Below are 25,404 nucleotides of genomic sequence, written 5' to 3'. Positions count from 1 at the left end.
TTAAATATATTCTATCAATTATTTACTTGGCATGGATTCCTAATATTTCACAAATCAATCAATCTTTACAAGTGGTGCAACCTCAGCCCCATATTTATAATAAAAAATTATGAAACATATAAATATAATTAATAGACAATGAATGTGCTATTTTATTTTTATTTTTTACAAAGGGGTTTTAAGATTATTGGTTTGTGCCTAACTAATGACAAAGAAGACAAATTCATTAAGGATGTGGAAATTGGAGATCTAATAGATGACATTAACATTGGTGAATTGTCCACCACAAATGTTATTGTCTCTTCTTTATGTTTTTTTTTTTTTTTTTTTTTTTTTTTTGAAAGAATGTCTCTTCTTTATGTTAAAATTTTTAATTGGTTACAATTAATGGGGACAAAATTGCCAAATTAGCAACTCTTTTGGATCCATTCTCCATGGTTACATCAACCCAGTTCTATTTTTATCTCTCATCTTTTTCTTTTTGATTTTAGTAATAATGGTAAATAAAATTCTTACTTTAAGAATAGCTATATAAATAACATTTTTTCTTTTATTTTTGGATTAATTCTATGTCTTTATGTTTACTGTTCTGAATCAAAAATAGCAGCAAGTTAAATGACATTTAGCTCAATTGGCAATGCATGCTAATCATGTGGAAAGAGTTTTTGGATTCAATCCTCACTAAATGCACCTACATGGAGGGACGAAGAGTCTTAACTGTGATTAATTGCCAAACCGAAGAGTTTATAATTTTTTTTAGCCTTTTAGATGTGGTGTGTGGCTTTACACTATGCTTGGTAAAAATTAACCCACCATTTAAAATTTTTTATTTAAAACCCTACTCTTAATTTAGATTTACTTTATAATTACTCTCCCAATTTAAAATATAAATATTAAAAAGTTTAAATTAGAGTGCAAAAATTGTGGTAATTTCAAAGTTTGAGGTATTCCTAATAATTAAGCATACTTTATATATTTGTGCATACATAGTAGTTTTTTATTTTATTTTTGAAAAATTATAAAATATGGTTATTAGTTAACATGTTTGACATAATTAATAAGGCAAAGAGGAATTTTTTTATTTTTTTAAAGTGACACAGAAGTGTGTTAGACCAGAAGACTTAAGATAAAATTTAATTTTCTTATTTGTTTCAATTCTTATCCTTTAAGAAAATATCAAGAAGTATTTTGTATAATTTCTGTATAAGCAATATTCATATAGAAAAAATAAAATATTTGTTGTAGGATGTTCAATATTAATAAGGAAAAGTTTAAAAAAATATTTTAATTAGAGTTTATTTTTTTAGGTCACATATTTTATTGCCCAATAGGATTTTTTATTTCCCAATTAGCTCTTTGGCTTGGCCCATAAAATTAGAGTTATTACTAATTACTGTAATTTGTTTTCTTCAAGTTAGCAAAGGTTGAAAATTATTTTCTATATCGCGTTCTTTCTCTCTTTTGGTGGACTCATGGGGATTTTGAATACAGCTATATTCTTGAATTGAGATTACTTGCTTTCTATAGATTATACACCAAAATGATAAATCTCGTTTAATTATTAGTTTTTGCCAAGTGGGTGGAAAGAAAAGTACAACAAGATAGAAACAAGACCCTACATTTATTTCTTATTCCCATGTAGGAAAAATTTTCAATTCAAAATCATTACCAGCAAACAAAACTCAGGCAAGTATGGTAATAATTGAGATTTGATGATAATTAGTTGTCATTTTTTTTTTCCAATATAATAGAACCATCTAAACAAATTAAAAAGGGAAAAATCTGTTTTTTATTTTTTTCGGCCATCGACAACAAGCCCCCATGAGCAGTAATTCCCCCCAAAAAAATCTGAGAAGCCTTTTTGACCCATAATTTTTTGGTGTGAAATTTCATAATAATTCACCTTCTGTTCACTGGTCAATTCGTATGTATCTATCGGACGTCTGCCGTCCATACAAACGCACAGACTCGAAGACTTTTTTCTGTCGTTCCGTGTAGCTTTCTCTCTTTTGGCTGTTTATAAATTAAAGCTGCGTGGCTTCAAGAACTGAGGATTATAATACAATCTCTATCTTGTATTGTTCCTTATTCTTGGGTTTCTACCAAGTCTTCATCTTTCTGGTTCAATCTTTATTTTCTTCATTTGTTTCCCACTGGGTTTTCATTTATTTCAAGGGTGATAGTTTTTGACAAATTGGTCAAAGAAAAACAGCCATAGGTATTGGGGATTGGGGACTTGGGTTTGATTCTTTTTTTCTTTTTTATCTTAAGGATTTCAAATTCTGCTGTAAATTATTTAGTGTTAATTTTTGTGATTGAAGTTTTAGTTTGTTGACAAAGCTTAATTTTGAGGCCTTGTGATTATTAGTTCGTTTCATAGTTGACTGGCTGATATTGAAAGAGATCTAGTTATTGACAGATCGGATTATCAAAGTTGGTTGTCTGGGCCATTGGGGTATAACAATCTTCCCCCCTCCTGCTGAGAAGCTCGTTGTAGAGTTTTTAAAAAAAAAGCCTCGAGTTTGAATTCGGTTCAAACCGATATTACAGGTTAGTAAATGATTTAGTTTGTAAATTTCTTGAATTTCATTTCCTTACACCAGTAGTTGTAGAATTGTGGAGCTAATTCTGAATTTTCATGAACTACAGATATTCTAACTTTACTATAGCTGCTTTGTAGATTTTGTATTGAAGTCTGAAATCTGTATTTGGAATAGTTTTTAAGTTGCTAAAGAAGATGACAATTGAAAATCATGCTCCAAAGAAGGAGACAAAGTCAAGGAAGAGCAAACAAATTAATGAGGATGCTCCCTTATTGCCCAAGAGGGAACAGGATGCTGCAGGTTTTGATGAGTTTGATGGCGCCTCCTTTACTGGAGCAGTGTTTAATTTGTCAACTACTGTAGTTGGTGCTGGAATCATGGCACTCCCTGCTACCATGAAAGTGTTAGGTCTTGTACTTGGGATTGCCATGATCATCTTTATGGCTTTCTTGACAGAGGCTTCAATTGAGCTGCTGCTTAGGTTTAGCAGGGCAGGGAAGTGTGCTTCCTATGGAGGACTTATGGGAGATGCTTTTGGAAAGTATGGGAGGATTTTATTGCAACTTGCTGTGTTGGTTAACAACATTGGTGTACTCATTGTGTACATGATAATTATTGGTATGCTTTCATTCCACTCTAATTTTCCTCATAAAACTATTTGATATGTGTATTTATGACAGTTTGCCTAATCTTACCAAATATGGGAGAGTCTGGTATTGTTTAATTCATGTTTTTAATTCCTAATAGATGGTATAACGAAAGTAGTTATTGATATTTGTGGAAAGGACTGAAATGCTAATGTTTTCCTGTCTCGGTATTTGAAGGTGATGTGCTTTCTGGAACATCTTCAAGTGGAGTTCACCATGCTGGTGTGCTTGAAGGGTGGTTTGGAGAACACTGGTTCACTGCACGTTTCTTTGTCGTTCTTGTCACAACACTTGCTATATTTTCTCCACTCGCTTGCTTTAAGAGAATCGGTCAGTATTTTGTCTTAATTGAAAAGTGTCATTATTTTTTATCTTGATTCCTTATGTGTTAGGCTATATACTAAAATAAATAATTTATGAGCTTTAGCAGTTTTAGATGCTAACAATCTGAATTTTTTTATGTTCAAACTACTTTATGTTGCTGCTTGTAATATAATATTGGGGTCTAATGAGCTCCTTTACCAGCAATCCATTTTGGATCATTCTCTTTGGCATGTCAGTTGGACACCATATCCTTATCAGCAATTTAGTTATAGTACAACTTATACTAGCACATACATTGTGGAGAATGATTGTGAAATTTTTTGTTTACAGATTCTTTAAGCTTCACATCTGCCTTATCAGTTGCTCTAGCAGTCGTTTTCCTTGTCATCACTGTGGGAATTACAATTGTCAAGTTGATAAATGGAAGCATAATGATGCCCAGATTGCTACCTGATGTTACTGATTTGACATCATTTTGGAAACTCTTTACCGTTGTCCCTGTCCTTGTCACTGCATACATCTGCCACTACAATGGTATGCTATATTATAGTTACCTGGATTCTTTTGTTCTTAAAGGTTATCAACATAACTGTGGCAATAGGTTCATTAATAATTTAATATCGAGATAGTATTAACTGTCTAATAGCTGCTTGAAATGCTTTCTTTGTTTAATATATACCCGATCTATCATCATGAACATTGCCAAATTCTAAGTAAATTTGTTTCAGTTTAGCACCAGTTCCTTACAACCCGTATCTAAGCCAGTTAGTTTTGTAAAGACTACTCTTTTATATTTTGAATTTATGAATTATTTCTTAGAATAATTAAGTTGTTCTGCTTATGAAAGATAACAAAGCTGGCTGCCCTTAAGTTAACTCATTTTATATATTTCCTTGGATTAGGTTTCATATTTGTGTACCGGCGTCCAGAATATGAAGTACACTTGAATGTGATGGCTTTTATCAGAACTTTGTATTATTTTATACACGCACCAATTTAAAATTAATGGTCTTGGCTAATAAAGATTGGTTAATTTAAAATTAATTGATAATATTCTACTTGATGCTTGGGGACAGATATTTAGTTAGTGTTTTGTTTTTTACCTTTAAATTGGAATCATTATACAGACAATTACTAATCGATTTAATGCTCTATTTACAGTTCACAGCATAGATAATGAACTTGAGGACTCTACTCAGATTAAAGCAGTTGTACGAACATCACTTGCTTTGTGCTCAATTGTGTATATAATGACCAGCATCTTTGGATTTCTTCTATTTGGTGATGGAACTCTTGATGATGTGCTTGCCAATTTTGATACTGACCTTGGCATCCCTTTTGGTTCCCTGCTTAATGATGCTGTCCGTGTTAGTTATGCTGCTCATCTCATGCTTGTATTTCCAATCGTCTTTTATCCCTTACGACTCAACTTGGACGGTCTCTTATTTCCCTCAGCAAGGCCTCTTCATCAGGAAAATATGAGGTTTGCATCAATTACCATTGGACTAATCGCTCTGATCTTCTTGGGTGCCAATTTCATTCCAAGCATCTGGGATGCTTTCCAATTCACTGGAGCAACTGCTGCGGTTTGCCTTGGATTCATTTTTCCTGCTTCCATCACTCTTAGGTATGTTTATGACTTGATTACTTGAACTAGCAAGTTCAACTCTTTTCTTATTATATATATTTTAATTCTTAGTATGAATTTGTATGTACTAATTTGCAGACAGGTCATGTAGGCTAGTTGTTCATGGTTGATTATGCCAAATTCTATATACCTAAGAAAAATTGAAAACACGTCCATGTTATGAAACAATAGTAACTAATTGGCTTGAAGTAAAATTTGATAGTTATAGTTGAATCAGCACACTATCACCGTTCTGTTATCTTTGATCAGGTGCCAATCAGTATCTGTTTTCACCTTTGTATTTCAGGAATCGTCATGATATAGCAACAAAGAAGGACAAGATCTTGTGTATTTTCATGATTGTCCTTGCTGTATTCTCAAACTTGGTGGCCATATATAGTGATGCCTATGCATTGATTAAAAAGAACTCATCACCTCGCGAATGATCTCTCATATTGCTTCATACTGTGAAATGAACTGAGAAGCAAGGTCATCTTTAAGCTAAGATACCTTAATTTGCAGAATCATTCAGTCGAACTTAAAACCTGAGTCCTCTAGGAAGGTGTAATGAGTTGAAGTATTAATAAGATGAGCACTCGGATAAATGTATAAAATCACTTTGCTAAAGACATACACGTTCCCTAAACCCTTTCAGATTGTGTATTATGTGGATTGTTGTTCTGGTTTGTGCTTTATTTTAGTTTTACTGTGTTGGACCTGAATCAAATTATAAAAATGACCGCTGCTTTTTCTAGCTATAGCCATTTTGCAGTGTGCTTTTCCTGCTTCTACAGGCTTTATGCATTGTGATTGATTCAATTGCATAGCTGAATTTTCGAAAATAAACTTTTCTAGAATGAAGTTAACTCTTTGTGCGGGACAGGCTTGTAAATTTTGTTTGGAAGTGAAGTCTCTACCAGGAGAATCATGAAATGAACCATTTTGATGTTAAATGCAATTTAGCACATTTGAGGTTCCCGAGTTAGGGTTTGGAACTGTTAGTTTCAAGTAAAATTTGCAAGCTTAATTAAGGAGTGAATTTGAGAAAGCAGAGTCTTTTCCCGTCTTTCTGTTGGATGTTTAGAGATTTTGTTTCCCTAGAGAAGAGGCACTCCTTGCAAATTTGCAATACCAATTTCAAAAACAGGCTTCCTCTTCATTTGTTGTTGCTCTAAATCAAATAGAGCTCCAGTTATATGAATATCTGGAGTACTATGGCTCCTAACGCTTTGATATTTAATGCAATGAAACTACTATAATTTGCAAAATAGAGACTAAAAATACTACAATTACTAATTTTGGCTCAAAAACTGCTACTAATTTATAATGCCTATTTACAAATCATGTACCTAAAATTTCCAGTAGTGCTGCATTTAGAATACATTTACAGTTATTAAAACTAATTATACGGTCATCATAGGTTTCCAATACTGCTTACAAAAGGCACCAGCCTTCTATAGTCTCTTCTCCTCCCTAGGGCACAGTTGTCAAGTACTCGTCCCAATATCACACGTGTGTTCTGCAAAGCCACCTCTCTAGGTGGGATTCCTGATTCAATTCCACTTACTGCGCCTGGTGTTGAAGCTACCCCAAACCCAAATCCCATGGCATACTGTAACGGCCCACTCCGAGCTTTGAATGAGGTCTGAGGAGCAAGCATCTTATCTTCAGCACCATTCTCATATGACCCAGGCTCGTGTGGGTGGGAACCTGGCAACGAACTACAACTCTGCAAGAGGGCTTCCAACACACTGAGTGCCTCCCAGCACAATGTACTCTCCACCAGCTGTGACACAATTGCATACATATGTGGGCTTTGAGAAGCATCCATGGGCGTATGCTGAAGCAATGCTTTGAGCATGAGCAGAATCACGCGCTGATACTCAACAGGTCCTTTCTCCAATAGTCGTAACAAGTGCCCAAAAGCTAAAGCTGAGTGCTTTGGAAACCATTCGTTGCATAATAGAGGTGAAACACAAGCAAGGAGGTTCTCAACACTTTTGATCTCTCCTCGGGCATAAGCCACAAAAACAGTGGCTAATTCATCCAGTGATTTTGCTCGACACCAATGTGCAATGTTGTTTGCAACAGAGCAAGCCTTTTGCCACTGCTGGTGGAGTGGTGAAGCAGGTGCAACTGTTGTGTCCTTGCTGAGCTGCAAGCAGAGCCAGGGAAGTAAACCTGTGATGTGCATCAGGAGCCTTGTCTCTGCATCCCCGAATATAGAATCACATGAATGCACAGTGATTCGCGAGAGAACCTCAATCGCAACCCCATGACTAACAGTTGACATGAGCCCTTTAAGCACAAGAGGTTGCACCCCTTCAAATGTAGGCAGACTCCCACTGGATGATGCTAGTGAATCGATTCGTTGAAATTCCCCAATGTCACCACCAGTATCAAGCTCATCACGAGGCATGCTTGAAAGGAGCACATTTTCTGTTGTTCTCTCCCGGAATGATAAACGGTCAATCACACGTGAGAAGAGCTCAAGCACTTGACAATAAACATGAACAAAATCTGTGTGCATCATGGCAACGCATCCCCAGAAGAGTTGTGGGTAGAGGATAACCTTTTCTGGTTCCATATTCTCTACCATTACTTGTAATGTCAACAAAATTTCCATGATAAATCCCAAGACTGGAGGCACTGGATTTCCTAAGCACCTGTGGAGGCATCTAAGGAGAGATACACATGTGTCACTTGTGACACTAGGCCGCAATGCACGGTAGATCTGGTGTGAGCGGCATGCAAGATGTCTTGATGTGCACTCCATGGCCCATTTGAGTGCCTCAGCACCCCAAGTTTCACGTAGATCTCCTTGGAAGAAGATAGCATCAACCATACTCTGAACAAGTGCTGACAGAAGTGCTGCACTAGGAAGCTCCATTCTTGTAACTGTGGGGTCCTCATTCTCCCACATCATGCTCCCTCTCTTCGACTGAACATATTTTATCAGGCTTACAACCTGCTGCTTGTTCTCTCCATCACTGTTTTCTACCTCATACAGTTCCAAGTGCCGGCCTGCAAGTGAGTATAATAGATTGACAAGCAAATGCTGACAGTGCTCTAGCACAATATCTTCTGAACTATCCATTGAAACAAATGTGACGTGAAAAAGCAGAGGCAAGTGTTCGCGAAAATCTTCATCATTCTCGTATGCAATTTCTGCCAGTAGAATCAACGCTATATCTGCATGAGTTAATGAATGCTGTTGATGCCCCTGCAATGCTGACTGAAGTTCTTTCGCACTAACACCATGCATACCAACTCCAGGATGTAAACCATCTTCACCAGAGTTTGGAGTGTCAATCAGGTAATCTCCACTATCCCGAGAAACATGGCGGCTCCGCAAACTTCCTGTTGAACTTCTAACTCCCATCAAGGGGCCTGACATGTTCACCAGTGCTGGAAGGAGCTGCCCTGAGCGTCCTGTGGTCACTGGAACAACATTCAATTCTGGAGGCATTGGACTTAATGGGCCTGAGACACTTCGCCCCGTCACACCCGCCGTTCGCCAACTCAGGCTTCCACTAGTATTTCTAAGGGGACCATCTAGGGAACCACGGACAAGCAATGGTGACATGTGTGGCTGGGAGTCCACAACGGAAGCAATTTGGGCTGCTGCAGGCCCTTGAGAAAATTCCAACACAAAGTTTCCGTTGGCATCACCCTTAGTTGCACTAGGCACAACTGGTTCAATGCTATCTTCCAACATCCGTTGAGCCAATTGGTAAACCAGGTGATCAATTGTGCGCTGTGGACAAATCCGTGCTAAATATAAGCTAACCCGCTTCGCAACTGAAAAATATGTGGCAAATGCACCACTTATTTCAGCAGATGCATTTGAATCACAATCTTCAATTCCTTTTGTGATTAAGAAATCTAATACTGGACTAATATTCCTTGGCTTGCTAGCAATTGTGCTCCATAATTTTTCAATTTCATCAGGGAACTGATCGCCATGTCGCCATGTTACATAGTAAAGGCTCTTCAGTAGTCTTTCACTCCAACCTGAATCCTTGAGTTTCCAGAAATTTAGGTTCTCAATCCAAGGAGCCATACATGTTAGGACCTGATGCTGTGCAATTATATCAACAGCATCCAGTTGCCTCTGCATGATCTCCTCACAAAGAAGCTGGCTTAATTCAGGGTGATCTTTGGCAAGTTTACATGAAAGCTTGTACTGGAATTGTTGATAGGAATCAGGAAGATTGCCAACAACAGCAGCTCCATAGCTTCCTGAGCCCTCAATACCATCCTCAGCCCACTCACGAACAGAAAGTGTTTCAAGCATCTGAAGGGCATCATCACGGATTTGTCTATTTGGGTCCACAACTTTGTAGAGGATCAGGCTCAAAAGCCTCTGTATTTCACATTTAGGTATTTCTTGGCGCATGTAGACCTCAGCCAAGACACTGAAGTAACCATCAGCTATAGCAGCATCAGAATAGTAGCACTGGCAAAAAAGTCTAATTAATCAGTTATAAAGACTGAAAGTCAACACAACTCATCAATGTTCATGACAGAAAAAACAGACTGGTAAAATGCTGTAAATACAGACAGGAGTGTAATGATGGATTAGGCCCAGACCATGAGTCGATAAAATAGCAAAATAATTGAACGACGAAAGGGCAAAGCAAACCAGTATTTTAGACATCAGGAAGACCTTGTGCTTGAGACATCAGATTATTACTCTTAACCAGGTGGCACAGATTGTTCTCAATTTTTAAATTTAAATAAGAAACATTAGTATCACCCTAACGTAAAGCTTTTCCAGACAGGAGAGTGATGCATGCACCCAATCAAAATGTAAAGTTTTACCTGATCAATACAAGCTGGAAAAAGGTCCAAATTTGTAAGAAGAAGATTCTTTAAAGCCAATTTTGCTAAGGAAACACGGTGCTGACCACCTCTATGTCTGTCACGACCAGCAGCTCCACGTGCAGCTTCTCCTGTGTACTTGGAATAAGATGGAGTTGATGGAGAGTAACCAAATGGAGCCCTAGGTGCAGGGTCATTGAACAAACTATTGATCCAAGATATCACCCTGCCACTCATTTTTCTTGCATTGTCATCAAAGCATGGCCCATACAAAAGTGAAGCCATAGCATTCATGGATGCCCACTGAATTGCCTCAATTTGTTCACTTAGTTCTTTATCAAAAGAAATTTTGTCTATAGAATCTTTTGACCGGTTGTGCTGTGAAGCCTTGTAACGTTCAACATCACGTCGGTAATCACTTACACTATCCGGGCCCCATGTACTGCCAATTTCATCACTCCAGGTCAAAAGAAGATCAAATAGTCGTTTTCTGGTTCTGAGGTCAAATTTCTCTGATTTTGACTCAACAAATTCAGGTGCAAGAGACCTTAGAACAGAAGCAAGTGCATAACGGAGAGGTTGCATTTCTTGAAAGTTCTCAATTATCGCTGTTAAGATCTGCCTAGTTGTCTCATCAATGAACCTAAGATAATGAAGACGGAAAACCGGTTTACGGCTCAGCATGCCGGGCCAGATTTTCTCAGCAACAGTTCGGTATATGTTTGCAATATGAATCCGGAGTTCCTCACGACGAGATTTTTGAGACTGCAGTAATAGAAATGTGACATTCTGTTAGTTGCCTGAACAAAAGTTCAAAATTTGGGAAACTATCAATTTAAAGAAAATTCTATGAACAGTTTGTCTTCTCTTCTTTCTTATTCTTTTTCTTAATACCATAATGGTAAGATATTAATTGGTAAGTGAAAGGACAGGTTTCCACCAACTCTACTGGATTTTGACTGAGCTCATTGCAATCTTCCAAAAGAAAAAAAGGAATGACCTCTAATCATTGGTTAATTCTAGAATAAAATATTGAGGCATAATAATGGAATAGCATATTGAGAACAAACTGGAAACTGAACCAGACACAGACCGTTAAGCACTGGTCTGAATGTTCTGATTTCAAAAAATTAACATCCTTCATGGTCTGTGATAAACAAAATGCGGAGGATTTAGATGGACGAACTCGGATAACCAATTAAATTGACATTGCATCAAGATTCAATTGAGATATTCTGATAACCAATTAAAAAGAGATCATGTCCATTTGAAAAATGGAATCTGAAGGGTAGCAATAGATTAGTAGATGCAACTTATCAAAATGGTCATGAACCTTGCTAGTGAAGTCCAGCCTAACAATTTTTCATGAAAAATATGTGATAATCACATTGATAACATACCCAATACTCCAGTTACCTTGAGAAAGCAATAATGCCATATGAACCTCATGCATGATATATTTCCTACGCCTATATGCTTGTTAGGAAAAAGAGTCAGCTGTGATGATTGATAATGCTTCCAAGCAGACTCAAACATTATTGGTGTTGGCTATTATTGGTACGTTAACCAATCTTCAAAATTATAGCGAAGTTACATATCCTTCTAAACTAGCAGTTTTCAATGAAAACTCAGTGACTATGGTTTGAGAATAATGCTTCCATCAAGTTACAAATGAAAGCCAGAAAAAATAACAGATATTGCAGGTACTTTATGATAAATCCATACCTTCCACTTTGGTTTTCCCTCAGTTTCAGAAGAAACATCGTCAATAAAAGATGAAAGCTCGCTGAACATAACTTCACATGATTCCAAGTGCGAATGACCAAGAGCCATGGTGGCTGCATGCTAAATTCATGATAACAACCAATTTAAGCATCAGCTACAAATCTGAAAAGCATGGTGTTTTTGCAGTGCTTATATAAAGTAATTAATCTTTCTAATTAGTTAAAGAGAAGGCGTTTACTTCCATGCAAAACCACCTCAAATTGGTTCTGACTGCATTACTTATAACATATAAGGCTTTTATCTTTGTAAGCACAATCCTACCTCCATTCTACCAATCCAAGCCCCAGTGGAACCTCAAAAGGAAAAGAGAGAGTCAAACCAAGAGAAAAGGCACACCAAACATTTACTATTGACCAAAAAATTTTTGTCTCCTTTGACTGCTAAACAGGCACCTTAATTTAGCAATAACACAGGCACAGAGCCATATAGTTTTGAAAACCTATCACATATTTAGCACATATTTGAATAAGAAAACTTGTACTCTCAACAGTCAACAGTATTTGCAGAAAGTGTGTAAGAAAAGGCAGCGTAAGACAGATTTCACTACTTGGAGGAATTGGGAAAGAAAAAGCAACATGGCCATATAGCAAAACTAGTCAATAGCATAGTTAAAAGAGAGAAATTTCAGGTCACAAAAGATAGAACAAAGATACAGCATGCCAACTTTAAGAATTTATAGCACTTATATGTGAATTGGCCTCACAACCTCCAAATAGATCAAGATATTTGTTAGCTTCAACATCAAGTTTGCGATATTTGCTCAGATAAACAGATTGTTACGCCATAGGAAAATAAATCTAAATGACCAAATAAACAAGCGTCCTCGAAATACAAATGTACTTCCCATTCTATAATTAGTTGTTAGGATAGATAATTTCTGTTAACAATTTGGGTTTAATTGCAAATATAATTGGGTTTGACTATTGCTGTTTGAATTGATTTTAATTGTAAATCAATTTGTTAGCTTTGCTTAGGTGATTAAACATGTTTGGATGATGTGGCAATTGAACCTCGTGTGATAGCCATGTAATTGTAGGTATAGAAGTGAGATGTAACGGTGAATATTTTGAAATGATGAATAGTAAACATTTTCCTTCACTTTCTCTCTCTGGATCTTCCCCAATTCTTTGCTCCTTTTCTATTTGTTTCTCTTATTTTCTCTCCCAAACAATAATTTTTCTCTTAAAATCAATTAGTTAGGATCAAATGATCACTAGTCCTAGCAACATAGTACAGAGCACTAGTAAGATATATTTTCAAAGAAGAAGAAGAAGAAGAAGAAGAAAAACAGCAGCTCTAGTAATATGTACTTACTATGTTTGCCTCAGACCCAGATTTCAGTGAAGGAAAAATAAGATGATAAAGATCCTTGGTTGCAACTAAGCCACCAGCTTCTCTACTATCTGGTGGGCATGAACATGCAAACATTGCATACATGAGCCACTGATCCAGCTTGTTATCTGCATCCTGTGACTGATGAGCCTTTCCACCTAGCTCAATAGGCGTGATATGGGCAAGTCGTTGTATGACCTCTACCCTGCTAATTGAAATTTTGTTAAAATGACAAGCCTGTATCTTTTTCCTATGTGCTGAAATTGATTAACATGAAAAACATGATTAAGCAATAAGAATGCAGGAAAAATATTAACAATGTAACCAGACATTATGCACTAATTATTAAGCATTGATTCCCTTATATTTTGAACATTTTAGTTGGTAATTATAAGTTTGGTAAACTTGTATTCAGTTCAGAAGCACCTAATAATGTACGCAAAACCCACTCACATGTTATACAACCAAAAAAATGCACAAATAGATACAATTGTTTTGCATTTAACGCCTAAAAATCCAAAAATTCAAAGATCCAAATACTGCAAAAGTTGAATCCTGCTAAACATATTACTTCAAGAGAGCAATGCATTAAAGCTAGATGATAGGCATGTAAAAACACAGCAAAATATGATTCCAGGAAAAAAAAATGTAACATGAATACATGAAAGTCATCTACTTACTTTGCATCCTGAACAGAGCTTGGGCAAAGCTCAGCAGCATATTTGACAAGTTCACTAAGACACCGAGCCCACCTGTTCTTGTCAGGGCTTTCAAATATTACAGACTGAAGTGTCACTTCAGGAGGAATTGCATCAGATTCTCGTCTCAGGTCAAATGGACGCCCAGAATCCCAATAGCAGCTCTGAACAATGTCATCCTATGATATTGAAGATATGAAACCAAAAATAAGAAGACAAAACTTACATTCTCAAGAATTCATCTCACATGAGACTGTAAAAATAATGCAATAGATGGAGAAACTAATATTGGTATAGCTCACCCCATGTTCTTCTAGGACATCAATTACAAATATAGGTTCAGGTTCAAGTCTCAAATTATAGTCCACTTGCTCACGTGAAGTGAGGTCTTGTATATCATTCCTCAAGGCACGTACACAGCGCAATAACTCCAATGCTGTATGCCGAATCTGGCTATCCACAGAACTAAGGAAGATAAGACCAACTGCATCAATCTCGGATGCACGGAACTCAATCACTTCTGATTGATGAAAGGAAGACTTCTTAAATCCTTCATTTCCCTGTCCCCCACACTTTGTATCATCAGCACCAGAATCCAGTTTATCATCAAGCAAACAAGCTCTCCAAAAACGCATGAGTTCCAACAAGCGTCCCAATGAAGTTTGAATGAGAAGAGGGAATTCATCGGGAAGCCGAAGTATGAAGTTGGCCATGCCCCTCATAACTGCAAATCGACGATGAGGAAGGCATCTAACAATTCGATTCAATACTTGAACAGCTTCCTCACGAACACCGGGATCAATACTTATGCCATGTTGTGGGATTATTTCAGTTATCTTATCACTTCGTCCAACTTCTTCTATCAGGTACGGTATACACTTCAGGACCGACCGAAAGAGATACCCTTGGGACTTTTCCTTGGTCACAGCATCTGAAAAGTACACAGTTTGTTTGGTATGTGCCATTGCAGCCCAAAGAAGAATAAAAGAATGCAAGCAATACAAGGATATAGCACAACCAAGTTCATAAACAGAATGAGTCTTAAGAATAGTAAAAGGACACATTGCAAAAAATTGAAATAAAAAGAGAAAATAATGCAGACCTGTTGACCCACCTAAATAGGTGAAAATGTGTGGGTGGTGAGATACTTGATGCTTGTCAACATCTTTCCCACATGCAAAACCTCTAGACTGTTAATTTATGTTGTTTCTACAAGCTCAATGACTAACTATAGTCTAAAACTGGTGGGGTCAGCTAAATGAGTTTTTTTTACAACCAATTTAGCCAATCAGGTTAGGCTTCAGCATAATTTTCAAAATGAGCATCAAATTGGCCAATTCTCGGTTCACTGACAGCTGTGTGGAATTCAGAGTTGTAAATATCCTGATATTCTCAGACAGTGATAGAAGTTGAAGGACTACGTCAAGCAACTACTACAATTTTTCAACCATACATGGGAAAAGAGAGAAAATTTATCCATCAAAATTAAATGCAAGCAAAACAAGTTTATATATATACAATAGAAATAAAAATTATCCACCAGATTAGTCAACTGAGTAGTATGATGGTAAAGTGTGTGTCCATTTTTAACCTTATGTGACAAATTGCCGACAAACATTTCCTGCATGCATACCAATACTATACAATTTTGAGAAAGGTGTTACCTATTGTTGTCTTTGAAGAAGTCAAAAGGGCCTGACTGTAGGTTCTATGACAAGACCTCAAAATCGACTCAATTGCTGCCTTAACTTTTGGTATGTAGTGTCCAATATCATGTCCTGCATATGGAACAGGAGTTAATGTTGATAGAGAAAAGTAGGCAGAAAATTTATGAGTTCATTTTTCCTGTATTGTATTGAACAATTACATCAACTCTACATATACAAACAAACCTATGTCTAAACAGGAAATTATAGAAAAGGAAAATACAAACAAATCTTTCTAAATAATTGCTTCAAGATACACTAAAATCACACAAGTCAACACTTCCCTTCAAGTTTGTGCATAAATATTGCACATGCCCAGCCTGCGCACTAAATTATGAAAATATTTCCTATTAAACCCTTTAGTAAAACCATCAGCAAGTTGATTATCCAAGGTTACATGAGTAAGTTTCAAGAATCTTGGATAATTTTTTGGACATATCTCCTAGAGCAGAAACGTGTTTCCAAATTACTCAATTCACATAAACGGCCCTGAAACGTTTTCGAGGAGTTTCCAAATGTTTCCGCGCATGAAATGTGTCCATGCTATATAGGCGCTCAGGCTTCCCACAATAGTTGCACTATAAGTGATCTTTATCTGATGAGCTATGATTATTTTGTTTTGGATAAGAAGAATAAACAATTGGGTCTGGTCTTCTCAATAGTGGCTATATTTATCATAGCACTTTGCCGACTTTCTTCCTATTGCACATATGAATATGTTTGCTTTAAAGAAGGCAAAGGCTTCCGACCAAGCACCTGTATTCTTATTTGTCGTATTCCACATTCAAACCAGCAAAAAGAATCATATATGAGCCAGCTTTCCTTTGATATCCGACCACATTATGGGACATGTGAGTTTATTATTTCTCTTGTATTGAACAATTACATCAAGCCTATATATATACACAAACACAAACTTATGTCTAAATAGGAATTATGGAAAAGGAAAACACAAGAAAAATCTTCCTAAACAATTTCTCCAATGTACACTAAAATCTCACAATCAATAGTTAAAGTGATGCTTAATTAATTAGTCCACATATCGTAACGAAATATTATATTGTATTCATGTAACATGGCTTGTCATCTATTACCTCTAAATATTTCCAAGCCAACATGTTGACTTGAAGGAGACATAACAATGGCAAGCAAAGCACGAAGACCGATAACCTTTCCTTCACTTGGACTATCTTGCTTCAGCAATTCTAATATCATATGGTTCATGGCAAAATCAAGGTTATGCTCGGCTATAGTCACACAGAACTCAACTAGTTTATCATGTTGGACATCTTGAGTAAGCATTCCTTTTCTCAAAAATGTTAAGAGTTGAGAAGTCACACTGTCTAAATAATCCCATATACGATTTGGGGCCTGATTAGCAGCATGAACACTCAAGTAAAACCTCAAAACTCGATGGAGACAATCCAAGGCCATGAAACGATGGTTCTTGTCCTGCACAATCAAAACATATGCTATTGCATAATACTTGAAGTGAAAATTCTGTAAAATGATGGCCCCAAACCCTAAACAAACCAACATGATAAGACAGCTGCAACCATTTTTCCACTGCTTCCCCCTATATTGAAGTTAATAAGAACTTACCCTTAGAAGCTTGTAGAGTTGCTCCATGTGTGGACTCAAGTTGTTGTGGAATATTTGAGGATCACCCAAACAAAGGAGAAGAGTCACCAAAGGGTAGCCAACCTAAGATGTAGAATCATTCATGTGAGGATAAAAGAAAATACAAGAATGCACAAGTGCTTCCTGCTTTTTTTTTTTTTTTTTGGGGGGGGGGGGGGTGGTGTTGTGATTTTCGGAAGAGGGAGGTTCCCATAATTGGGGCACGGAATCTCACATAAAAACCAATAACAAAAGACAAAAATAAAATGAGGGTTGAAATCGAAAACAAGATGGCAATATAACAATGTGGAAAGTTCCAACTACAAATTCTGTGATAAACATTTTACAGGAAATAATAAAGACAATTAGATGCAACCATGAGAATGTCTCTAATACTTCTAGGACCATACCACTCGCCAGACCAAACATAATCTAATACTTCATTATCTAAGAGAAGTAGAATAAAGCTACAACCAATCAACCATTCCAATAAAGTCAAGATGATGGCTACTAAAAGTCAGATTTCTATGATTGAACAGTTATCCAAGTTCGATTCCCTGGAACCTCATGTTTAAGCCGGTTGCTCAAGCTCAATAATCAGTATCTAACTGGTTGGTTGTTCATGAGGTTGTTAACATATGAAATGATATCACAAGTAGGACAAATTAGTATAACATAATTTCAATCTCCATCAATTTGGAAGCATGTGATGCAACAAAAAAAACTCTTTAAAATAGTTGACAAGGGGGAACACTTGAAATGATAGGTTATATATTTCTGCTATAGATAAACAAAAAGGATTAGAAAAAGACTATTTGTACCACAAAAGACATTTAAAACCAATTAATCCAGCATACTGTGGTAGGGACCAGCACTTGCAAGCTAAATAAAGATGTCCATAATGCATTCAAAATGTAAACTAAAGTTTAAGAGCATGTGGTAATTTAATGCTTTAAGATGTGGAAGGGGCCTATTTCACCTCATAAGTAAACTGAGAAATCATGACAAATAAAGGCTATAAGACTACTGCAGATTAAATATCTACAAAAACCACTTTGTACAGTTTAGAATTTCAGATTGATACTAGGCAGAATGTTACTGCAGAAGATTCATCCCAAAGTTACAGCACTCAACGCAACTTCATCCTAACAGCATATAGAAGGCTTCAAAAGTCAAAACTGACAGAAAAAACTACTTATTCCACCAAAAGAAATTTCTATGAAACCATTTTATGCTTTAGAATTGCACACCAAAATCAACTTAGGGAACAACTAAATGACAGAATCTCAAAAATTTTAATGGAAAAGGAATTTAAGTAAAAGAAACCAGTTTATGATAGCACAACCATACACTTGAAACTCAAGAAAAAGTAGATAATCTGAGATTCACTCACAGCTATATGTTTGCTTTGTTTATCCATCCAATGTATAAGTTGCACTCTTATTCGCCCAACAGCCTCATACCACAATGTAAGTGCGTTGTCTACACCAGAAGGTGGCCAGTGGCTTTTTCCACCATCCGCTAGCGGAGCTAGAATGTTGGAAAGCATATTACATAGTGCATGGTAAAGCTCACTCTTGCGTTTATGTGGGGCACGGTTAAGAGGGTTTGCTTTTGCCACAAAGGAAGCAGATGCATTCAGTCCTCCCTCAGTCTTAACCTAGCATTTTAACTTATTTATTGTTAAATAATAGTTTCATGTCATTTGTCTCCTGAAGAAGTTAAAATTAATAAACATACCCCAAGTTTCAGATAGCGCATTCCATTGATAATACTCAGTGTTTCACTTCGGGCCACACTAGTGTCAATCCGACGTGTGTTTAATTCCATAAAAAAGCGCTCTGTTACAAAGCTAAACCTGCACAAGCCAAAAAAGATAAAATGTTGTAATCTAGAATTACAGAGGAGAAAAAACAAAGTAAAACATGCTTTCAATTTCAGAATCAGATGGTACTTAAACAGTAGTCCAGTCAACTTGAATGTCCATAGTTCCACAACTTAACCTCATGAATTTGGATGTGGTTGCCAACTTCATATGAGAAATAGATCAAAAGGCAGGAAAGAAGGTGGCATATTTATGCTCCATTTATTCTCACACTCTCTCAAGATATGATATCAACCCAAATTTGAGAATATGCGAGCCTGTATGCAAGTTATAAAGGAAAAACATTCTGCATTTCCATTTCCAATTTCATCACTATGTATTTCAGCTGGTTGGATTGTTATTGAGGTTGTTGCTATGATGTACCATAAAAAATCAACTAGAAAAGGTGGATAAGAAGTTGCATCGCTAGCTGAAGGAAAAGCAAAAGCAACAATTGTCCCCTATATAGAATTAGTGCACCTAGCTTAGGATATATCATTCTACAAAATATGACATAGATGATTAATCTGCCTAGATAATGGGAAAAAGTAAAGATGTCAAGTCAAGAAAATATATAGCTGAAACAAATAGCTATGGTATGCCAAAGTTGTTAAGGATAGATATATTAGAAAGCTAAATTAACCTTGAAATAAACTTGTACTTAAATAAAAAGCAAAACTAGGCATGTAAAAGCCAAGATAATTTAAGATGTAACACAGTATATCTTATTATCAACAGTTCTGAATTGAAGAAAACTACTATTGATGCCTGGAATCAAAATGTGATTATCACCTAATACGAGATAAGGCACCTAAGAGCTGAGCAACTAAGTCCAGAAGGAGACCTCGCAAATCAACCAATGAGGGATATTCAATCTGGCTAACAACCCTGCAAAATGAATTTAGTGAGCATATACTGGAACAAAGAAGCAGATAAATATTATAGAAGACAAATTTTATAACTGATTTCTCAACGTTTTTATTAATGTCTACATGGTAGTAAAGAAACAGGAGCTAATTCCTGAATGTCAATAACATGTCCATTGTAGATCAAGGGCATGGTTGTGCTTAGGTAAAAGCACTATCAATCTGTGCAAAACAATGCCAAATTTTCAAATGCCATAAATCTTATCCTAAAATTTAAAGCAAAACTACAAACGCAAGACTTTCACAGCTAATGCAGCTCGTTTAAATTGACTTGCAAAAGAAGTTTATGATAAAATTGCCAAAGAGGGAAAGACATTTCTGAGTTTTATCAGTACCGTGGAGAATCATTGGAGTTTGTTTCATATGAGCACAATTTATGTTGCAAGTGAAGCAGAAAAAGTCAACACAATTGTTTTAAAAAAATTTTCCTAAACCCATGGCAGCAGCCTTACCTGTCAGCATTGATTAGCCAGTCAAAAACAAAATTTTCAAGGCCGGACCAAAGCTTCTCTGCAATGAAATTAATCTATTTTATTTCACTAGTAAGAAAAACAAATTCAAAAAAAAAAAAAAAACAAAAGAATATGATAAACAAACCAGTAAGTCCTTCCTGAGGACAACACTCCACAAAACGAATGCATGCCGAGCAAAAAATACACTCAACTGCAAGCTGATGCCATGTAAAGATAATATTAGACTCTGAATCAAATAATCATATTTGAATCAAACAGAAAGAAAAAACGTATTACATCACCTCTGCCACATTAACGAAAAGAAAAAAAAGCAACCATAATTTGATAAGCAAAAGAGACGACTAAGTGATCATAATATAGACAGAAAATAATTATGGCACATTATGTTTTTCCTTCCACTATACGAATCATCCATAAAGAAAAAGAACAAGGGTGATTTCCAAGATAGTAATACACCTATCTATTATCAGCATATCTAGCCATAAATTGCCACTCTGACGTTTCAAGTTTCCTCATAAACAAAAAGTTAATATCCCTCAGTAGGAAGAGGGAAATAAGAAAGGAGGGAAAAGTCAGAAATGAACGATTTAGGATGAAATGGGGCTTGAAATTACTTCTATTTGTTGATTGACAAAGGAAGGAAAAAGAAAGAATCTGTAATTATTAATTGTTGGATCAACTGGTCGAAAAAATACAAATCCAAATGTGTGCTTTGGTAGGTTAAAGGAAAGGAAAATCCGGAAACTAATGCATTTATTGTAATTCCTTCTCTCCAATTCTCAAAAAATTGAAATGATGAGAAAATGTGGGCTCAAATGAAGGCCCAAATGAAGGAAAGAATGCTTCCTTTTCTTTTTGATTCCTTACAACAAACCAAAAGACCACACTCTTTCCTTTCCATGGTATTATTCCTCTCAAATTTTCCTCCCAACAGAATATTGGTTAATGGCTAGAATATCAAGGACTTATTATAGATGTTAGGAGGATTAAATTTATAGGTACAAAATAATATGATGGTGTACAACATTTTTCAACATCAGTTCCGTGGCAAAGGCTACCTTTCTTAATATATGTGATCAGCAATGAGTTTGTTAACAAACTAAAAAAGATTTTGTGAATTTGTTTAAGATTCTAGGAGGATATAAAAGGGAATGCTCGAAATTAGACACTAGTTTGTTATGTTTGGTTGAAGAGTTATGCCTCAATTTTGAACAACAGACTGTCTGTCCAGTTACTATAGAAAGAGTAGCTTTTTTCTTTTCTTTTCCCTCTACAGCATCAATTTTCGTTTTTTTGAAGAAGGTTCCTTAGCTGAAATGTCCTTGGGATTGGAGATTAGGTGATTTACGAAATCCTGCATATTTGGAACAAAACAGAGTAGGGAAAGACAGCAAATTGAATTTTAAGCCTGCTTCAACTGAAGGTATTAACTGGGTAATCCATCTGAATCTTTCAACATGAAGAGTGTAGGAACATTTATGAGTATCCAACTGTTTAATTTTTGTGTAGAAACATGTCACACAAACATCCAAAAACACGCACAAATAAACACACTCGTGCTCACACAAATAGAGATGCAATTTTGTTAGCTACTCCTATTTTTTGCAAATAAGGAGAATATTACTAGAAAGCAACTATTAGAAAATAAACAACCACAATAATAGTGATACACACAGTAATCCATTACCAACCTTTCTTTGGAAGGTAGAAGCATCATTTGCACCTTTAGGAGATTCACTGCAACAAAAAATTTAATAAAGTGAAAGAAAACACTTAGCAGAAAACAATTAGCCGCTCCAGAAGATAATGAATTTTCACATCGGAGTTAGAGACCGAGAGTTACGATAATGCAGATTTGAAGTGCCAAATAAGTCATTTGCTCCTTACAGTTGAAGCTTATTTCTAGCTGCTCACTGTAGTTATTATGTTGGAAATTCAAACCCTTAATTCTGAAAGGAACCTCTATTTATATTTATCAGCTAAGAAGAAAAGGAAGTACAAACTAAGTCACACGCCTAACATGTAACTAAAAATGGAATGACACAAATAGGTTTGTTTCCATCCATACAGGAAGCAGAATGCCTAGTAATGCTCTGCACCAATATGGTTGAATAATGAGTCCTCCACAAAAGGGAAGCAGCTGTGTAAATCACAAGTTGCAATCCAAAGACATGAGTTAATCTTTTTTTTTTGGAGGAAAAGAATGGCCGATGTGAGATTTTATTAAAAATTGCTAGAGAATAGAATTCATTTTCCTATAAGAAAGTTTCCACTGGGAATTATTGTTTCTCACTAGCAGATGAAACACGGTTAATTGTGAAATGAATAAAGAAGGCACAAACATAACCCATTCTTGGACCTTGTTTGTGAGCTTGGGACTTTAGTAAGAGGATCCTTTGCTTCAGTATCAAAGCTCTTTGACCATGTTGTCCATTGTTCAAATCTCAAACACGCCCTATAACTAATTAAATTTAAACATCATGTAGATGCAGTTGTTCACGATTGAAGCACCATAGGCTTTCATATGAGGTAATGTGTTAGAGATATTAAACTCAGTTTTAGACCCTTCTCTACAAACGATTCTTTGAAAACAAATGAAGGTAAAAGTTAAAAGGAAACTTATACTCTTTTGCTAACTTAGTTTCATATTGAATTAAAAATATCTTCCTTGCCTCAAGAAAATAGCAGAAATTTATTTTATAGCATTTGGAGTACGCTAAGGAAAAACAATTACTGTCCTAAAAGTATAAAACCATGAGGGTAGCCCATGAGAACTCTACATTCAAATATCCTTGTAGAAGACACTTGAATTTGATCTACTTGAATAAAAGAGGAAATATGCAAATAAAGGTCAATTGCAGTAGCTTGTACACAAGTCAATCAATTGGTGCATACCTATGCAGATCTCTGGAACAGTAATAACAAATAGTTACTACTCTAAAATCTCTATCACAGTTGGAATTTTCTTTCATTTTTGTTTAGGGGAAGCGCATGGGTTGTGAGGAGAGGAGAAATGGTGTTTTTGGAAAAAAAATTAAAAGATAATCTTTCAATAAAGAAATAATAAAATATTTTTTCATTTCGCTCTTTACAATTGGATACATTTGAAACTAATTTTCAAATTATGGTATAATAGTCTATCTTAGAAGGTTTGGATAAAATTTCAAGTTCAAGAAAAAGTCTTTTTTTTTTTTATTATTTATTCATCATTATTTGGCCTAATAATAATCCACATCTCCCTTGCTAAGTAACATTATATTTGGCCATCTAGATGTTTCTAATCATGCAAAAGAAGGTTTTGGTGAGCATACATATCATATTTCATACACAAGAAACTCGTCTTAGCCTCTTTTTATACAATTCCTCCCTCTTTCTATCACTCTCACTCTCATCAATTTTAATTTGAAAGCCAATAAGTTTCTCTAGGTGTGTTCTTCAAACTTGCTTTCCAGCATATCCCAAATAGTTTGGAAGTAAGGCTCAATTCAGTTGAATTAAACTCCCAATTGGATTAAGGCTTTGTATACACATGCATACACAAAATCCTGATAAACTTCCAATTGTGATTCCTATTTTTATTCATTTGTCAATTAAGTCATTTGTTTGTCCTATCCATGTATATGGGAACATTGAGAATGGAACCATATAGGCACACATTAAGACGCAAGTTAAGGATTATGATAGAAGGAAACAAGATTGCAACCACGTGGATGATAAATTCGGTATATCCTTGAAGAAATCTGGTTAGTAGTTAATTTTTAACTGTTAATTAACATGATAAATAATGCACGTAATGAATGTAAATCAAAGAGGAAACTCAAGGGAGTGGGATTATAATGACGTACCTCTCTCTCCATTTAAGAAGAGCTTCTAAAAGAGGTACAGGAGTATGTCTAGCAACCATAGCCAAGGAATCCAAAACCTGCTCGTAGGCTGGGTCTGACGGTCGAAGGTACTGTCCATCCTGCATTTCTCAATGTAACAGCATAAACATTACTAGAAAATTGTTGGTAGTAAAAGGCACAAGGACACAACATTTGCAACAATGAAAAATCTATGAGTCCGACCATCACATCGAATCTAGAAAGTAATAAAGCAGCATCCCACAAGGAAATTGTATAGTTCTTCTACACCCTAAGCAAGTAGAAATAGTATACATAAGACAAAAAAAAAAAAAAAAAAAGCACAATAATCACGCAATTAGCAATATATCCATGAGTCTCTTCTCCCAGCCCGCAAAAGTAACAAAACCATGTACTTCTATTTGCACTTTCTGCATTCTTGATCATGCACCAAATATGGAGACCCAATCTTACAAAAACATCAAAATGTATTAAAAAGTTCAAAACTTCAACTAAATACAAAACAATGGAATAAAATTCTAAGAGATAATTAAAAATTACAGACCTGAGCTTGAGCTGTTTCGATGCGGCGCCTGGCCAGAGGAAGGAAACGCTGCAGCAGCGCATCAACAATCAGCTTCGCAGCGCTTCCAGCTTTCATCTTCGTAGTAATTTACTATGCGCTTACAACAAGAATCACTCTCAAATGCCCGAAACACGAAAACTTAGACCCATCGCCCGTGAATTACGAGAAACTACAAGAAAGAAAAATCCATTAATTGATGAAAAATGAAAAAGGATGGATTCCGAGGAAGAGATTGTGAATGAAGATTAAAGAGGGCGGATTCAATTGCAAATGAGTGGAAGAGAAGAACCTGAAAAGTTCAGGGTTTTGGTAAATGATTGCTTGAACTTGAAGCCATTGCCAGTCTGGGATGATCTAGTACGAAGAACAGGAGCTGTGAAATGTGTTTCTGCTTCGTTTGATCGATTTACGGATTTAGATGTAACCTTAAACGGTAGCTCGTTTAATCCTTTTGGATTTCCCTTATGCTATTCTCTGACGGGTAAATTGGGTTAATGTCTGTTAGACTGTTACCCAACAAAACAAAATAAATTAAGAATATTTGCACTTGTAAAGTGAGAATTATCACCGTTAAATGGTCCAAAAGCTCAAGAACAAGTTTTTTATT

At 35.9% G+C, this 25,404-nt stretch overlaps 2 protein-coding genes and 1 long non-coding RNA gene across 5 annotated transcripts; 2 read left to right on the top strand and 1 right to left on the bottom strand.

Annotated features, from left to right (window-relative positions):
* The first annotated feature begins 1,831 nt into the window (after positions 1–1,831).
* LOC105646771 (amino acid transporter AVT6A) lies at positions 1,832–5,899 on the top strand. 3 transcript variants are annotated; one of them, XM_012232701.4, is made up of 7 exons: positions 1,834–2,218; positions 2,420–2,550; positions 2,681–3,161; positions 3,368–3,520; positions 3,845–4,048; positions 4,676–5,141; positions 5,449–5,899. In XM_012232701.4, exons 3-7 carry the CDS (start codon positions 2,738–2,740, stop codon positions 5,585–5,587), a joined length of 1,386 nt encoding a protein of 461 aa, XP_012088091.1. In that variant the 5' UTR covers positions 1,834–2,218; positions 2,420–2,550; positions 2,681–2,737; the 3' UTR covers positions 5,588–5,899. The 3 variants fall into 3 exon arrangements, with proteins under 3 accessions (XP_012088090.1, XP_012088091.1, XP_012088089.1); XM_012232700.4 differs by having other exon boundaries at positions 1,832–2,550; positions 2,670–3,161; XM_012232699.4 differs by having other exon boundaries at positions 1,834–2,550.
* Positions 5,900–6,437: 538 nt separating this feature from the next.
* LOC105646772 (ARM repeat superfamily protein) lies at positions 6,438–25,325 on the bottom strand. Its single transcript, XM_037642003.2, has 18 exons — positions 25,087–25,325; positions 24,777–24,966; positions 24,215–24,333; positions 22,061–22,106; positions 20,494–20,566; positions 20,349–20,406; positions 19,763–19,858; positions 18,847–18,964; positions 18,500–18,766; positions 17,089–17,190; positions 16,581–16,938; positions 15,445–15,558; positions 14,083–14,711; positions 13,763–13,959; positions 13,065–13,287; positions 11,691–11,810; positions 9,966–10,730; positions 6,438–9,600 (listed from the first exon to the last, which is right to left on the bottom strand). The coding sequence occupies exons 2-18, from the start codon at positions 24,870–24,872 to the stop codon at positions 6,556–6,558; spliced, it is 6,426 nt and encodes a 2,141-aa protein (XP_037497931.1). The 5' UTR covers positions 24,873–24,966; positions 25,087–25,325; the 3' UTR covers positions 6,438–6,555.
* On the top strand, positions 9,597–10,831 carry LOC149497108 (uncharacterized). The gene is made up of 2 exons (XR_016320442.1): positions 9,597–9,847; positions 9,922–10,831. It is a non-coding gene; the product is annotated as an uncharacterized LOC149497108 (long non-coding RNA).
* Positions 25,326–25,404: the final 79 nt, after the last annotated feature.

This window comes from Jatropha curcas, chromosome 4 (genome assembly GCF_041381405.1).
Source record: "Jatropha curcas cultivar XTBG-Jc1 chromosome 4, XTBG_Jcur_1.0, whole genome shotgun sequence".
NCBI classification, from domain to species: Eukaryota; Viridiplantae; Streptophyta; class Magnoliopsida; order Malpighiales; family Euphorbiaceae; genus Jatropha; species Jatropha curcas.
The sequence above is the reverse complement of the archived record's forward strand: the minus strand, read 5'-3'. Positions and strand labels throughout refer to the sequence as shown.

Excerpts from the sequence above, each read along its gene's own strand:
- LOC105646771 (XM_012232700.4), top strand. The coding sequence starts at position 2,738 with ATGACAATTGAAAATCATGCTCCAAAGAAGGAGACAAAGTCAAGGAAG. Across the intron at positions 3,162-3,367 it reads TGTGTACATGATAATTATTG|GTGATGTGCTTTCTGGAACA; the intron begins GTATGCTTTCAT and ends CGGTATTTGAAG. Across the intron at positions 4,049-4,675 it reads ATACATCTGCCACTACAATG|TTCACAGCATAGATAATGAA; the intron begins GTATGCTATATT and ends CTCTATTTACAG.
- LOC105646772 (XM_037642003.2), bottom strand. The coding sequence starts at position 24,872 with ATGAAAGCTGGAAGCGCTGCGAAGCTGATTGTTGATGCGCTGCTGCAG. Across the intron at positions 10,731-11,690 it reads AGGGAAAACCAAAGTGGAAG|TCTCAAAAATCTCGTCGTGA; the intron begins GTATGGATTTAT and ends CTATTACTGCAG. Across the intron at positions 9,601-9,965 it reads TTCCAGCTTGTATTGATCAG|TGCTACTATTCTGATGCTGC; the intron begins GTAAAACTTTAC and ends CTTTTTTGCCAG.